The sequence below is a fragment of the Aquarana catesbeiana genome, linkage group LG06 (genome assembly GCF_042186555.1).
Source record: "Aquarana catesbeiana isolate 2022-GZ linkage group LG06, ASM4218655v1, whole genome shotgun sequence".
Lineage (NCBI taxonomy): Eukaryota > Metazoa > Chordata > Amphibia > Anura > Ranidae > Aquarana > Aquarana catesbeiana.
In genome coordinates, this window is record NC_133329.1 from 368,286,674 (window position 1) to 368,304,580 (window position 17,907).

At 43.0% G+C, this 17,907-nt stretch overlaps 1 protein-coding gene across 1 annotated transcript in view; it reads right to left on the minus strand.

The window, feature by feature from the left end:
• Positions 1-17,907, minus strand: part of LOC141147096 (protein mono-ADP-ribosyltransferase PARP15-like) — a 107,836-nt gene that overhangs the window by 42,416 nt on the left and 47,513 nt on the right. The window contains exons 4-6 of the mRNA XM_073634195.1: positions 17,536-17,598; positions 6,407-6,738; positions 2,408-2,528 (exon numbers count right to left, since the gene is read on the minus strand). Coding sequence (XP_073490296.1) covers positions 2,408-2,528; positions 6,407-6,738; positions 17,536-17,598 — 516 coding nt within the window. The remainder of the gene's footprint in view (positions 1-2,407; positions 2,529-6,406; positions 6,739-17,535; positions 17,599-17,907) is intronic.

A 17,907-nucleotide genomic window follows, 5' to 3' on the forward strand; every position in this document is an offset into this window, starting at 1 on the left:
ACCAAGGATGGGGCACTATTCCTCCCATTAAAACCATGGACCGGGCACTATTTCTTCCACTGATACCAACAATGGGGTACTACTATATCTCTCACTGGTACCAATGATTGCCACGATTCTGCCCACCAATACCAATGATGAGGCACTATTCCTCCTTCGACTAAGGGTGCTACTATAATTTTCTTACTCCCACTGACACCCAAGCCTGAGGCATTGTTTACTGTACTTCCACTGATGCCAAGACATTTTATACTCCCACTGGCCACAGTCCAGGTCATCCTAAAGTCTGAAGGACAGTAATCTGGTCTTTTGTTTAGGAAGTTTAGAGACCCCTGTTTAAGACATGGCACAACTTGTGAAGGTGGTATACGATGCAATGACGTCTGGGAAATTCCGTGTAACCGAAAGTACTAGAAAACTCTGTGCTATACCACATTTGCACAACAGGTTAAATTGGGAACTTGGCGCTAGTAATTTTCAGTGCAAAAATTCTGGAACTAAGAGCAATGCCCTTTCTTAAAGTGGATGTAAAACCAATTCATGAAATTTGACCTGGGCACATATATCTGTAGTGTTTTCTTATCTCTCTCCAAAGCACTAAGTCCTGTGATTTTCTGCTGCTCTGTTATCAGCACAATAACTTCTGACAAGTTCTCCGACACTGGAGAAAAAAGCAAGTGAAAATTTGTGTTGGGGTGGGTACTATGAATAGATTAGCAGAGAGCTTGTCTATTCACAGCTCAGCTCTGCAAGTATCTTTGTTCCTCTGCCTATGTGGGGGGGGGGGGGGTGCCTTTTCTCCAATCAGCTGTCACATAGTGTATGCCAGGACTCCACTCCCACTGCTGTAACATGAAGAACAAATTCTAAAACGTTGTTCACTTTCTAAAGAATATGGCAAGATGAAAACAGCAGATATACATGTACAACTTATGTAGGGAGATTTGTTTTATCTCTGTGTATCATCTGAATCTGTTCATCTCACTGGGTATAGGAGAAGGTTTACATCCACTTTAATCTCCATCTCACATTGACTCCCTCTGTAACCCTTGCACTAACTCTTCCTCCCCCTGTAACCATTGCCCTCTAACATTTACTATAACTACAACAGAAATTCTTCCTGCAGCCCTAAAGCTAATGTGGGGTACATAATATAATAAGAGAATTGGGCAAACAATTATTTTCCTCGGTGTTTGTTTCACAGCAAATCGGAACCAAGTAAAGAAAAGCGCTGCTAAAACGATGGAAAATCGATGCTTTATTGCCGATGCCCTCCCGACCTAGTGTGAGAGTGCCCTTATAGTGTGTATAGTGCTTTTTTTATTTACCCCTACTATTCCTTTATACTGGCATTTGAAATTTACAAATGCAGCAATTTAGAAATTTGATGAAAGGTTTAGCACTGGGAAACACTTTCTGAAAGATAAATAGTGCATTTTATATACAACTATATAGATCAGACCAAAATGAGGGACAAATGAGAAGGAAAGAGGGTCAGAGGGACTTTGTTCCAAATCAGGGACAGTCCCTCGAAATCAGGGATGGTTGGGAGCTATGCATCTGCACTCACAGATCATGTACAGCTAGAGCTTTCTAATCTCCTATAGTTTATATATACGAAAATCTAAGCTGCTGGATCTTGTTCTCCATTGCCATCTGTAAGGTTCCCTTGAACAGCAGGGAAGCCACTCTGTAGTCTTCACACCTGGCCTCATTTAGTAACTATAAAGTGAAGTTGGAGCCTGAAGCCTGTACCTGATCACATGATCTGTTATATTCTGTTCTTTCTGCACCAGCCTGTATTACAACTATAATTAATGTGTTTGAAGAGTGTTTTAAAAAATCCCTATGCTTGCTGCCAATGATACTCAAACAAATACAACAGACTCATACCTGCTCCAGCACTTGCTCTACCTACTTGCTGGCTGCCAATGCCAGGCTTTCATTAAGTTGCTGCTTGAGATAAAAATGCTTTAATATCTACACCACTTGCAGCTATTGCAAATATGGTAGCTGTTGTTTGAGAGTTGCAATGGGAAAGAAGCCGCACTTACAGTAACAAAGACGGCCCATGGCTCACTCCATTTAACTCTGACGCTCCCTGTAATTTTAACTTTAACCTTCCCTTTAATCCTAACACTAACCCACAAGCTAATCTTCCTTTTAACCCTTACTCCAGTCTTTCTTGTAACCCTAACACTAACCCGCCATATACCCGCTGACATAAAATTAACCCATTGCACACTCACCTCTCTCTTTGTGAAACACCTACCCTTCCTGAACCCAATATATACCAGCTCCAAGACTCCTGTCTATAATCTACTGGTCTGTATGTTACATACTAAAGAGTACTGAAGAATCAAACAATATTGTATATTACTGTTATAGAGCTACTTTATATATTTACCACAAGATTGATTTAAGGTCTGATTTGTAAGGTTCAAAATGCAGTCCACAGGTTGGTCTGTGATGTCTCCTTTTATTAACTCTATGGTTTTCCCAAATGCCGTGAAGTGAGGATAATTGGTCTAAATCATAGAAAAACAACAAAAAAAAGCAAATATAGATCATTTCATGTGGCCAAAGTTGTGACAAATGTGTACCAGAAATTGAGGTTTCTCTATGGTTTCCAACCTTGACATACAATTTTTTTAACTCCAGGGAAGACAATCAACATTCATTCTAGCAACTATCTAAATAAAGCCCACACTAACACAATAACCTGCGATAAAAATACTAATCCCTTACTGTACAATTACATATGGACATTGCATTACCATGGTGAAGCTGTTGCTGTGTGTTTTATAATGCCCTGTAATTATTATGAATATAAGTGTCTTGATAAAATTTTCATACCCCTTGAAATTTTCAACATTTTGTCATGTTACAACCAAAAACTTAAATGTATTTTATTGGGATTTTATGTGATAGACAAACACAAAGTGGCACATAATTGTGAAGTGGAAGGAACATGATAAATGATTTTACATTTTTTTTTTTTTTTTACAAATATGTGAAAAGTGTGGTGTGCACCTGCAAGTCTTTTTGGGGATGTCTCTCCCTGCTTTGCACATCTAGAGAATGAAATGTTTGCCCATTTTTCTTTGCAAAATAGCTCAAGCCCTGTCAGATTGTATGGAGAGCGTCTGTGAACAGCAATTTTTCCAGTCTTGTCACAGATTCTCAATTGGATTTAGGTCTGAACTTTGGGCCATTCTAACACATGAATATGCATTCCATTTTAGCTCTGGCTGTATGTTTAGGGTCGTTGTCCTGCTGGAAGGTGAACCTCCACCCCAGTCTCAAGTCCTTTGCAGACTCTACAGGTTTTCTTCTAAGATTGCCCTACATTTGGCTTCATCAATCTTCTCATCAACTCTAACCAGCTTCCCTGTCCCTGCTTAAGAAAAGCATCCCCACAACATGATGCTGCCACCACCATGTTTCACTGTAGGAATGGTGTGTTCAGGGTGATGTGCAGTGTTAGTTCTCCGCCACACATAATGTTTTGCTTTTAGGCCAAAAAGTTCAATTTCTTGGAAGGAAGCACCTTCTTCCAAATGATTGCTGTGTCCCTCACACGGATTCTCGCAAACTGCAAACGGGACTTCTTATGGCTTTCTTTCAACAATGGCTTTCTTCTTTCCACTCTTCATAAAGGCCAGATTTGTGGAGTGCACAACTAAAAGTTGTCCTGTGGACAGATTCTTCCACCTGAGCGGTGAATCTCTGCAGCTCCTCCAGAGTTACCGTTGGCCTCTTGACTGCTTCTCTGATTAACGCTCGCTTTGCCCGGTCTGTCAGTTTAAGTGGACGGCCACGTCTTGGTAGGTTTGCAGTTGTGCCATACTCTTTCCATTTTCAGATGATGGATTGAACAGTGCTCCGTGAGATGTTCAAAGCTTGGGATAATTTTTTTTATAACCTAACCCGGCTTTAAACTTCTCCACAACTTTATCCCTGACCTGTCTGATGTGTTTCTTGGCCTTCGTGATGCTGTTTATTTACTAAGGTTCTCTAACAAACTTCTGAGGGCTTCACATAACAGCTGTATTTATACTGAGATTAAATTACACACAGGTAGACTAATTAGGTGACTTCTGAAGGCAACTGGTTCCACTAGATTTTAGTTAGAGGTATCAGAGTAAAGGGGGCTGAATACAGATGCATGCCACACTTTTCAGATATTTATTTGTAAAAATAATTTGAAAACCATTTATCATTTTTCTTCCACTTCACAATTATGTGCCACTTTGTGTTGGTCTATCACATAAAATCCCAATAAAATACATTTAAATTTTTGGTTGCAACATGACAAAATGTGGAAAATTTCAAGGTGTATCAATACTTGTTCAAGGCACTGTAAAATACCCTATGCAGTATAATACAACTTATGAGGAGCACAATTTGAGTTTATCACTGGTGCTTCACTTATATGTAACTGTTGTATATTAGAGGATTGTTATTTTTTGAATTAGATGTTAGTGCCAACGTATTTTTTAGGTTTAACTGTTGGTATTATTTGCTCCTCTTGCCTCCTGGCTGATCTTCAAAGTTCAATCTATTTATTTTTTGGCTGTGCCATTACAGTCATAACATTGTTATTTTGTAATTCTATTAAAAAACTAATTTCTTCTAAAATTATGTATCAAAATGATATATATCAAAAGCCAAATCTTTTTTCACTTTGCATAGAGCAGGGAATGGTTAAAATTTATGTCCTATTTAGGAAGGTAGAAGTTAACTTTCCTAACTTAAGGCGATTCCTCCTAGACTGTTGTCACTGTAACAAGTGTCCCCATTGGAAGATTTCCTGGTATTTCTGTTCTGGTGACAATATGAAATATTGGCAATGGTCACTAGGTCAAAAAGAGGTGTGTGTGAGTGTGTGGGGGTGCCTTTCCAGGAAACAGACAGCAATAAAAGCCTTATAGTGGTTTGATTAATATGGTACATTCAGCCTGCCCTGCCCATTAACGGTTCAAATCTTGGCCGGTTCCTTCTGAACCAGCTGAAATTCAAACCGTGAATGGCCGGCAACTCTTCCACACTATCCAATGCTAATAACAAACTTTTGAACTTTAGATTATTTTCATGTTTTGTTTGCTTTGTTTTGTTTTTTATCCAAAAAAGTTGAAAAAGTTTAATTTAATTAAAAGGGGTTATAAATCCTCATGATTTTTCACCTTAATGCATTCTATGCATTTAGGTGAAAAACCTTCTGTAGTGCTGCAGCCCCCCAGTGCCCCCGTTTTACTTACCTGAACCCGTTTTTCTTCTCCCCGGAGACAAGCACACCAGCTCTAACTGGTGTCTTGTGTCCTGATTAGATAGATTGATAGCAGTACTGCCATTGGCTCCCGCTGCTGTCAATCAAATCCAAAGACATGGGTGCCAGGGGCGGAGGTGAGCTGCTTTCTGTGTCAATGCACGCAGAAGCAGGAGTTGGGAGCACGCCCGCACGGGTGTCCACAGAAGGAGAGCGCTTCTCCGCCGTGGGCACTCAATGCGGGGAGGAGCTACCAGTGCTGATCAGGGACCCCAGAAGAGGAGGATCGGGGAAACTCTGTGCAAAACAAACTGCACAGTGGAGGTAAATATGACATGTTTGTTATTTAAAAAAAGAACAAAAAAACAAGGGTTTAGTAACCCTTTAAAGTACATTTAAAACTGAAGCTAAAGTTTTACAATTTAAATTTAAACAATTTTAATCAATCTTACAATTATTTTCATCATGGAAGTCTGGACTTTACCGTTTATAGATCTTCTGTTCTCCCCAGCCCCCCATCACCTTTTTCTGGTGGGATTTGTGTAAATGCCTTTATGCCTTTTATTATCGCCTTCTAGGACATAACTAGCATTTCGATGATGAGAGCTTCGTCTCAGAACAGAATACATAGAAAGCTTAGTTAACATGTAGGCAAATAGCTAAAATACACAATTGAAATACAATTGTGTGAAATACCCAACCTGCCAAAAAAATATAATTTAGCAGTCACCCCTCCCAGACACACAACAAAGTCCTGACCCCTTTACCGTGATCAGATACTAAATAAACAACAGCTCACTGATAAGGTCATTTCATTGCTTTCACCTCCAATCATCAAGCTCCATTTATCAGATTCACAGTGCTGGTCAATGCAGTAAAGCCTGATTGGCTAGCAGTGCTACCCATTCCTTTCCCAGTCTTCATGCTGATGTGAGTGAATTATGATAAACTAGTACAAAGACAGACCAAGGTATTTTTTAAAATTACATATAAATATTTTTTTTTAATAAACACGTCATTGGCTTAAATGGGTTTCTTTTGTCTCTACACTTTAGCTTGCTACATTCAATAGCTTATTTGCATTTTATAAGAAAAAAACGTGAAATCTTAGCAGTATTACTAAATCCTCCTATATACCTGGTAGTTTTGAAAAAACTTTAAGTACTGGTCATAAACATTCTGCTCTCCGACAATGATGCCAATCTTTGAGATGATTGTCATGATAGATGGGTTAGTCATGTAATCTTCAATCCCCTTTATAATTAATTTAATGGATGTCTGGGCATCAAGAGTATCAGTTCCAAGGGCTGGGAAGCTAACAGATGCCATATTGAACTGGTCACAGGACTTCAGAGTTTTTTTCACCAATGTCACAATGGTCTCTGCTGTTACATCTCTCAGGTGAATTATTCTTTGACACTCCAGATTTCCAGCCACAGTTACAACATGTCCATCATTGGGGAGCCGGCCTGGAAGCACATGAAATGATTAGTCATTAATTTATATTTCCTTCTGGTAGGGATGGGCTGAACACCCCCCTGTTCAGTTCGCATCCAGAACATGCGAACAGGCAAAAAATTTGTTCGAACACGCGAACACCGTTAAAGTCTATGGGACACGAACATGAAAAATCAAAAGTACTCATTTTAAAGGTTAATATGCAAGTTATTGTCATAAAAAGTGTTTGGGGACCCGGGTTCTGCCCCAGGGGACATGTATCAATGCAAAAAAAAGTGTTAAAAATGCCTGTTTTTTCGGGAGCAGTGATTTTAATAATGCTTAAAGTGAAACAATAAAAGTGAAATTTTCCTTTAAATTTCGTATCTGGGGGGGGGTGTCTATAGTATGCCTATGAAGTAGCGCATGTTTCCCGTGTTTATAACAGTCCTAGAGCAAAATGAAATTTCTAAAGGAAAAAAAAGTAATTTAAAAGTGCTAGCGTTAGTGCCGGCTATTAATGAATTGTTGGTCTCGACAATACACATAAAAGTCATTGAAAGTCATTGAAAATTTTTTTAAAAAATGCGTGGGGGGGCCCAAAATTCCATGGGTATTAAGGGGAACTCCGTGCCAAAATAAAAAAAAGCGTGGGGTACCCCCCAAAAAACCATACCAGATTCAGGTCTGGTATGGATTTTAAGGGGAACTACGCGCCAGAATTAAAAAAAAAATGGCGTGGGGTTCCCCCAAAAATCCACACCAGGCCCTTATCTGAGCACGCAACCTGGCAGGCAGCAGGAAAAGAGGGGGGATGAGAGAGTGCCCCCCCTCCTGAACTGTACCAGGCCACATGCCCTCAACATGGGGAGGATGTCCCCATGTTGATGGGGACAAGGGCCTCATCCCCACAACCCTTGCACGGTGGTTGTGGGGGTCTGCGGGCAGGGGGCTTATTGGAATCTGGAAGCCCCCTTTAACAAAGAGGACACCCAGATCCCGGTCCCCCCCTATGGGAATTGGTAAGGGGTACATTGTACCCCTACCATTTCACAAAAAGAAAGTGTCAAAATGTTAAAAAACCACAGAAGATGGCTTGGGATAAGTCCTTTATTAAAAATAAAAAAATAAAAAAGAGATTCCAGTGATGTAATCCAATAAATCCATGCTCCTACTCCAGCGATGTAATCCAATTCTCGATCTCCAGTGATGGATGATCTTCAGCGACTCCAGCGAGGAACACGCACAGGATCCTGCCTCCACCGGAGGCACCCAGCCAATGACACGGCGCCAGCTTGACAGCTCTTATGTAGCTGAGGGCCACCCGGCACGTGACCCCCTCCCCCTCTGACAAGGGGAAACACCAGGATTTCCCAGTGACGTGTACGGGTGACCCCGCCCCCTCTGATGCAACGGGAATCCTGCTTTGCATCAGAGGGGGGCGGGGTCACCCGTACACGTCACAGGGAAACCCCGGTGTTTCCCCTTGTCAGAGGGGAATGGGGTCATGTGACGGGTTGCCCCGCCCTCAGCTACATAAGAGCTGTCAAGCTGGCGCAGCGTCATTGGCTGGGTGCCTCTGGTGGAGGCAGGATCCTGTGCGTGTTCCTCGCTGGAGATCATCCATCACTGGAGATCGAGAATTGGATTACATCGCTGGAGTGGGTACATGGATTTATTGGATTACATCGCTGGAATCTCTTTTTTATTTTTTATTTTTTATTTTTAATAAAGGACTTGTCCCAAGCCGTCTCCTGTGTTTTTTTTTAACATTTTGACACTTTCTTTTTGTGAAATGGTAGGGGTACAATGTACCCCTTACCAATTCACATAGGGGGGCGGGATCTGGGTGTCCCCTTTGTTAAAGGGGGCTTCCAGATTCTGATAAGCCCCCCACCCACAGACCCCCACAACCACCGGGCAAGGGTTGTGGGGATGAGACCCTTGTCCCTGTCAACATGGGGACATCCTCCCCATGTTAAGGGCACGTGGCCTGGTACGGTTCAGGAGGGGGTCGCTCTCTCGCCCCCCCTCTTTTTCTGTGGCCTGCCAGGTTGGGTGCTTGGATAAGGGTCTGGTGTGAATTTTTGGGGGAACCCCATGCCATTTTTTTTTAAATTTTGGCGCGGAGTTTCCTTTAATATCCATACCAGACCTGAAGGGCCTGGTAATGGAAGTTTGGGGGACCGCCACGCATTTTTTAAAAAGTTTTTTTATGACTTTCAATGACTTTTATGTGTATTGTCAGGACCGACAATTCATTAATAGCCGGCACTAGCGCTAGCACTTTTAAATGACTTTTTTTTCTTTAGAAATGTAATTTTGCTCGAGGACTGTTATAAACACGGGAAACATGCGCTACTTTACAGGCATACTATAGACACCCCCCAGGTACGAAATTTAAAGGAATATTTCACTTTTATTGTTTCACTTTAAGCATTATTAAAATCACTGCTCCTGAAAAAACGGCCGTTTTTAAAACTTTTTTTTGCATTGATACATGTCCCCTGGGGCAGGACCCAGGTCCCCAAACACTTTTTATGACAATAACTTGCATATTAACCTTTAAAATTAGCACTTTAGATTTCTCCCATAGACTTTTAAAGGGTGTTCTGCGGCTTTTCGAATTTGCCGCGAACACCCCAAATTGTTTGTTGTTCGGCAAACAGCCAATGTTCGAGGCAAACTCATGTTCGACTCGAACAGATAGCCCATCCCTACCTTCTGTTAAAAATATAGATGAATACTATGATTCTATTTCAAATGTTTCAGAATATGTAGAATAGCATTGATCTATAAGTTGGTTACAGCCACAAGCATTTCCATGTCTACCCTTTTTTGGCAACTGAGTAACCTTTTACTGTCTATGGCAGAAGTAGACAGACACCTTCTGAAATGACTGCTCTTGTGGGCAATGATTACTTGGAGAAGTCTGGAAACTCTGTCTGATTCTTTTTGTTTCCCTATATAAGCTGGAGCCATGAGGATTTGCCTTCTTACTCTATCTTCCAGGTTTGAAGCTCAAACTTGCATGCCTAGATGATCTGAGGGTGCACATTTATACAGCAACATGACCACAAAGATATGGTATTATCATGCCCACACATCCAACCATAATCAAAGTTCTATGACCATATTTCATTTCCCCCTACCTTAAAGTAGTACTACAGACTAAGGCCTATAAAATAGCTCCTTATCTGCATTTTGGCTTTGGTTGCACTGAAAAAAGAACGACAGCAGTAGCTAGTCAGCTATAACCATACAAGCCCACTGGGTCCCCATGTATAGCAAAGATCATGCTAGCTACGGCAAACTATGAGGATCTCCAAAAAAATACTATTAAGTCCAGGCAGTGTAGGGTGCAGTCAATGCAACAGCATAAAGAGATATTTAGGACAATTGTGTGCTTCCAACCTTGTGCATCTGTGCAAAAACCAGCTAAAAACATATGTAGCGCCCTGCTCCTGTTGACCAGGCGCTCACATGTATATTTAGTTTTTGGCTGAGCTGTAACCAGCTCAGATTGAATGTATATAGTTTACTGGATCTGTTCTGGAATTGACTTGGTTGTGCAGTTCCCACTGTTGCCAGTAGGTGTCACTGGTATCATGGGACAGTGTGCGAATAACAACTTAGTGAAACTTCAATGAATATTCTTCTTTCAGAAACAGCCCAGTAGGAGGTTCCTGCCGCTGTGCCTTCTGGGAGAGAGTATTTTTGGGACAGATGCCATGTGCTTGGGGGAGTTCTTACCTCGTAGCCCTCCAGGCTGGAGGGCTGCATCACTGCAGCTGTGCAAGTAGGCCCAGAAGCCTGTGAGAGAGACTAATCCAGGCGTATGCTGGCTGCTAAGCCTGTGAGAGAGGCTTGTCCAGACATCTTGCAGGTTGCTAGATCTGTGGCATAGATCTATTCAGCCATACAAGATTTACCGAGAGAAAACTGTGTTTTGTCCTTTATTCTGAAGTCTGTAGGTGATCTGCTACAAAAAGGTATCTGCAACTCACCTTCAACCTCTTTACTGCTACTTCTTTCAAGTTGTCTTGTAATAATGCATTGGAAAAAGAACTAAGTGACTGGTGCATACATTGGTGGGCGCAAGGCCCAATATAGACTCTAAGTTCCTGATGTGGTGAAACTACAGGTAAGGTACAGGTATATCAGCAGCTCCTTCGAGGGTTAGTGCTACATGTGGGGGCGTCGTCCGGGATTGTTTGCCGGTGCCCTATCTATGCTAAAAGAAGGGTTCCTGGACTTTGTCACTTTCTCCAGGAAAAAGAGGGGTTAAATTGCAAGATCACATTTCTGACTGCGTAGGCTGCGGGTGGAGAAGTAAAAGCCCGGGAGCTACGTGATCAGAGGAGCAAGAGGGAGGAGCTATACCTGCTTGCTGCTGTGTGAGATGCTGTGTGTGTGTCTGGCGCTGAAGAGAGAAAGTTTACTGTTACTACAGGGAAGATCAGAGCCCAGCTATGGCTGAATTTTCTCTTGTGCAAACTGCAGTGGGGTCCAAGATGTTTCTTGCCAGCACCGCTGCAAGTACTATGCTGTCCGGAACCCTGATAACAGAAACTGGCATCCGCCTGAAGCCAATTGGTCGGTTTGTGCTGTATACCGTCAGGGACCATGAAGCACTGGGTATGTTATGTCACAAGTGTGAAGGACTGGCCATACACCCCTGTCCGTTTGTTAATTGTTTGCACTGCGGGGAGTACCTGTTTGCTGTGGAACACCCTACCATGCCGCCCCGGGCCTACAGAGTTGATTGGGCCACAGGTGCTGCTACTGCAGAGGCTGTTGCCTTTACCCCTGCAGGAAAATCTACATTCACCGCGTCTGCTACTGTGAGTGTTCCATTTGATGATGTCGCTGCTACTGTCTCTAAAGTGCCATCGGCAGACATCGCCATTGCTACTGTGCCCGCTATACCTGGAGAGATGAAGGTGGGCTATGTAAAGGCATCCCGCGGCCGTGATCGAGGCCTACCCCAGAGACCACCAGGACCGGAGCGCAAGGAAGGCGTCACTCCTGGAAAATCCATGTCAGGAACTGGTGAGAAATCTGGGACAAATATTTCAGTGGGGTCAATGTGTAGATATGTGCCTGCTGAAGAATTAAGGGATTCTGAGCTGGATTCCTTATCTGATTTATCTGGTGATGATGAACTGTTTGAATCTATGCCACAAGAACTGTTATGGGCTAATAGTGAGAATGTTGCTTCTGCCTTCACTTTCCCTGAATGGACAGCTCTAGACTTTGGGGGAACATCATCTAGTGTGGAAACGCCAAGTGTTGCTAGTGGGCCCCTGCCTAAAGTTATCAGTTCAGTTAAACCTAAAAAGTTGTCTGCTAAAGCTATGGTGCAGAAATCTTTGAATCCATGCGTGCTTCCTGGATTGGGATATACCAGAGCTTTGCCCAAGCTTGCTCGCTTGCAAAGAGTGCTTAACAAAAGAGTTGCCACAGAATATGGTTTGGAATTTCCATGTTTATGCAGAGACAATGCAGGAAATTGAACTAAAGCGAGAGGAATGGTGCAGTTATGCTATCTGGGACTACCTGTCTGTACCAAGGCCTTTCAGAAAAGCTGGCTATTCGTCTGTCATGGATGAGCGTTATGATGGATGCTTCAGTGGAACTATGGCTGGCATATCTACTCTGACAAAGTGGTCATCTGCAGACCTGGAAAAGAAAATGTTGTTTACTTTGTCACTACTGTGGATAACCAAGGGAAAACAGTTACTTTGCCAGATCCTCGTTTTTACTGATAACTGTTTAAAGGGACTGTCATAGTTCAGCTGGAAAATGTCATTCTCTCCTATAAAGCAACAGCTTGTTCCTGTTTAAACTACAGAAGAAGAATCTTCAGTTTTTGAAAGAGAATGAGAGAAGTTTGTTGGTCTGAATGGACTATGGGGTACATAGCCAGATAGTCACAGGTTTAGAGAACTTCGTGGTCAAGATTCTCTATTGTGTACAGTAATTTCAAGACCCTGCTATTAAGGACTTTTGCCATACTGGTTACTGGGTGCTAGATGGCGGAAGCTATTTATAGATAGGGATGGACTTTTAAGCTACATTCTAGTTTACTTTGCATTTAAAATGTGGAATAAAGTTTCATTCTCTTGGGAGTGAGGCTTTGCTCCCAATTTATGAGTAACACTGTGATGTGATTTCTGTATGTGTAACTTTGTTTTTCAGGTAACAAGAGATCTTCTATCAAGCTGCTAGCATGGGGGCAGTTAGATAGATAGAGAGGTTCCTGTAACGTGACTGATGTGAATATGCTGCTGATTAATGTTTGAACTGTAACATTCTTCTTTACTGTCTTTCTTTTCTCCCATCCATCAAGTTTTCCCATCAAGTTTTAGTTCAGATACCTACTCTCAGGCTTGAGAGTCATTTTTTTTTTCTCCTTACAGACGCTGAGGACATCGTCTTTTGTAGTGGGGGGAGTATGTAGCGTCCTGCTCCTGTTGACCAGGCGCTCGCATGTAAATTTAGTTTTTGGATGAGCTGTAACCAGCTCAGATTGAATGTATATAGTTTACTGGATCTGTTCTGGAATTGACTTGGTTGTGCAGCTCCCACTGTTGCCAGTAGGTGTCACTGGTATCATGTGACAGTGTGCGAATAACAACTTAGTGAAACTTTAATGAATATTCTTCTTTCAGAAACAGGCCAGTAGGAGGTTCCTGCCGCTGTGCTTTCTGGGAGAGAGTATTTTTGGGACAGATGCCATGTGCTTGGGGGAGTTCTTACCTCGTAGCCCTCCAGGCTGGAGGGCTGCTTCACTGCAGCTGTGCAAGTAGGCCCAGAAGCCTGTCTGGGGCCTGCTATCGCAGAGGTGGTCCTTAGGCTGTCTTGCCTGCTAGGAAGAAGCCGAGCCAAGCTGAGAAGATCCAGGGGAGGACCCTTGCTGGAGAGAGCCAGAATGAAGGCTGGTCTCTCAGAAGGGCCTGGTGACTTACTTGGAGGACGCATCTATCTCTAACCTACCCTTACAGTACTGCCGGGTCGGCTTAAAGGTGCTGGTACTGTGAAGAAGCTGTTCTACAGTTCAATCAAGGTAACTAACTGTCTGGCTGCTAAGTTTGTGAGAGAGACTTATCCAGGCGTATGCTGGCTGCTAAGCCTGTGAGGGAGGCTTGTCCAGACATCTTGCAGGTTGCTGGATCTGTGGCAGGGATCTACTCAGCCATACAAGATTTACAGAGAGAAAACTGTGTTTTGTCCTTTATTCTGAAGATTCTGTAAGTGATCTGCTACAAAAAGGTATCTGCAACTCCCCTTCAACCTCTTTACTGCTACTTCTTTCAAGTTGTCTTGTAATAATGCATTGGAAAAAGAACTAAGTGACTGGTGCATACATTGGTGGGCGCAAGGCCCAATATAGACTCTAAGTTCCTGATGTGGTGAAACTACAGATAAGGGGTGACGGAACAACCCAATTTAAATCAGCAGCTCCTTCGGGGGTTAGTGCTACACATAGTTAGATGAGCTTAGGAACTAAAGGGACCCCTATTCAGAGCATCACCTCAACATTACTAAACACCTTTTGGGGTGAATTGGAATGCTGATTGTAAGCCAGGTCTTCTTGTCCAACACCAGTACCTGATTTCACCAACAGGGCCAGGTATAGCCTATCTGATATTGGCATGCAGTCAGGGGCGTATCTACCATGAGGCAAACAAGGCGTTTGCCTTGGGCAGAATTTTTCAGGAGTGGTGGCCCGCCCCCCAGGCAGAAGGAATAATATGAGCAGTGGCATCACTACAGGGGTGCGGAGGGTGTGGAAGAGGGGTGGCTGCGGACTGATCATTCGGTGACAGGGGAGCAAAGCGGAAGCAGGAGGTGTCGGTGGCTGCAGCCTCCAATCCAGGAAGTAGCTTACTTGGCAGAGCAAGCCTGAGTTTCAGGCTGTAATAGTGCAGCCTTGGTAGCTGGCAGGCTGCGGGAGCGTGAGAATCCGGTGTCGTTTTTTTGGGGGGGGGATTGGAGAACCTACTGGTGTAGTATGCCGGGGGGGAAGGGGAGCCCCTCTCTCTCTCTCTCATCCCCCACCTCAGAAGAGGTGGAACTCTAATAGGAAGAGGTGGCGCCTAAAGAGGAAGAGGTGGGGCAAATTTGGATGAGGGGGTGTCCGATTTTACTCTTGCCTAGGGCAGCACAAAACCAAAATACACCACTGGGTGCAGTAAAAAAAGTCAGGGAGCATTATGTCAACAGTGTGACAGAGATGCACGGAAGTAAAGATTGACAGGCAGTGCAGAGGTGGTGCAGATTTGGATGATTAAACAGAACTTATTACCGCTTATATCAGGCATCCCAAAAAAGAGTTCCTCCTTACATTAGGGATCCTGTCAGAGTCCCCCCCGTCCCCACATCAGGTGTCCCTATCAGAGTACCCCCTTACATCAGACGCCCCCATCAGAGTGCCCCTTTACATCGCATGTCTCCATCTGAGTGTCCTTTTTCATCAATTTTCCACATCACAGTGTCCTCTTACATAAGCTGTCAAAACACGAGTGCCCCCTCACATCAATTTCCCCCATCAGAGTGTCCCCCGACATCATTTGCCTCTATCAGAGTGCCCCTTACATCAAATGCCCCATTAGAATCCAGCTTAAATCCACTGTCTCCATCAGAGTGCCCTTACATGAAATGCCCCCATCAGAGTGTCCCCTAAATCAAGTGCCCCCATCAGAGGCCCCCTTACATCAACTGTCCCTATCAGAGTCCCCCCAACTAGCTACCTCATGGGTCAGTGGATGCACTGTCAGAGACCGGGGGGGTTGCAAAATTAAAATCAGCCCACCCCTGCACCCCACTAGATCCTGTCCAGTTCACAAACACCCTATTGGTTGAATGGGCACAAAATTTCACAGCAACACTGCAGAATCTTCTGAAAAAGACTACTTAGGTTGTTATAGTTAGAAATGTCAGGGATCCAACTCTTTAATGCCCATGGTTTTGAAATGGGATATGCAACAAGCTCATGTAGGTATGATATTCAGATGCCCACAAATATGTGTAGACAGAGTATATTTTCTTATCATTACTAATGTAGCGGTACCCCCGTAAGGGCTGCTGATTTAGTTATAGCAATCCGCCAATCACCACACTTCCATACTCCACACAACCCATTAAAGCAGGAAAACAGTCAAAGGTTTTCTGTTGTATTTATTTCAGAATTAAACTTGGATGGGGAAAGGATGACATGAGATGCCTTTCTCATTTGATGCATTGCATGTGGTAAATAGTTATTCAGTGGCCGTGGCCTTGTAAGAACATTAGATACACTCCTTTCTTCCCAGTTTCTTTTGGTTTGATAACTTTCCTGCAGGCTATTACTTCCTCTTCTTCTGTGCAAATCCTTACTGCAAAAACATACTCATGTCCTTTTTCTTCCCTTCCAATTGAGCAACAAACAATTACTCTGAATAACTCCTCAGTTGTAGACCTTGATGAGATTATCCCTGCGAACCAAAAGGCTAGAAACTGTCCCCGCTTCTTCCTAATGTTCCAGAGAGTTAAACACCCACACAGTCTTTGGAAGGCACTGTCATTATGCTAACCAGGCCGGAGATGACTCGGCATCCCCACACGATGACCTGACATATGACTGTGGACAGACTATTGCTTTTAATCAGTCCAGGACAATTAATGCTGTGTTCCCCGGGCACAGCATTTTACATTTTACACTGCTCTGACCAGTTTCTCTTCTTATGTTACACTGACCTTCTCCTCCAGAACAGCTCTGTGTCCCCGGTCACAGAATGCTGCTCTACTCTCCTCCGCTTGACTGCTACTTCCTCGGCTTGATCCTCTTTACATCCAAGTCCTGTGTTCCCCGGTCACAGCAGCTTGATGTCTCCTTAGAGATGAAGATCCTTATCTTTAGCTCCTTCCCAGCAGTTCCTCCATCCCTCCTCCGTGCATGGTGTATCCCCGCATGGGGATGCCCAGAACAGCACCTCACTACTCCGTGCTGTCTTTTCTGGAACTCCAAACTCCTCCCTGGAAGCATGTGACCCCAGCTTATATGAGAGGCCTGCCCCCTGCCAATGCAAGTTAATGATTGGTCAGGGCTCCTCACATGAGCTGCCTGCCACTCAGATCTCAAGTCCAACCTCTCTTCCAGAATTATCCTTCTAAAAGCAGGGAAGGCATCTCTGAGTCAGAGTGTAGGTGGCCACACCCCCCACTACACTAATCACTCCCAGTCCCAAATCACAACAACCAGGCCCAGCCTAAAGCACACACCTGGCTAAATTTACCTGCACTTGGGCCCTGAGCTAGAAAAATACTACTCTAGCATCTACCTTTAGGTAGAGGGTACTACACTAAGCTGAATGAATGATTTTTTTTTTTTAGTTTTTTATTTACCATAGACCTTTTCACTGAACATTGTCATGTCAAACAAGAGCAGAGTTAAATGGCTACTTGGCCTCCAGTTGGGTTATTGTGATAGCAGCTGACAAGGGTTAACGTTAACGAAGTTGACTACTTACAACACTACATGCAAAACACAGAACAGAACCTCAGGAAGACATCTCTCGAAAAGTTTCATGGGCCCTCAAAGTCAATTTAACTGTACATACCTGTATCCTCGCTGCTGGGAAAGGTGGAGGGGGGATTATTTAAAATAAGTACAATCATACAATAGGAATTAGGGAACTTTAAAAATGGATAATAGAGGTTTTCTTGAATTCTACACTTGGATTTAGATGTTCTAATACTTGCTAATTATATACATTCATATCACTATATTTAGGTACATTCAAGTTATATCAGAAAGTTAATAATGATTTGGCACTTTTTCATACTTAAACGTGCACATTCTGCCTTCACAGTATCCCCCGCTGCAGCCAGAATAAGTCCGCTTATACCTGAAAATAGGAAAAATTAAATATATATTGAATACATACTGTATGCAAACTATCTTCATAACTGCTCTATTTTAAAGCTGAACAACAGGATAAGCAAATGGTCTAATAGTCTAAATTTAAAAAATGTGGCCAATCACAGCTTTACCATAGTAGACACTAGATGAATAGATGTCATTCATAAAAAAAAGGTTGCTTAAAAAAGTGATATTTTGTTTTATAACAGTATATATAACAGTGAAAATAATTTTGAATGGAACATCACCCATTGTTATGAGTAATTTGTCCTTTTATAATGTTTCAATCCCTTTT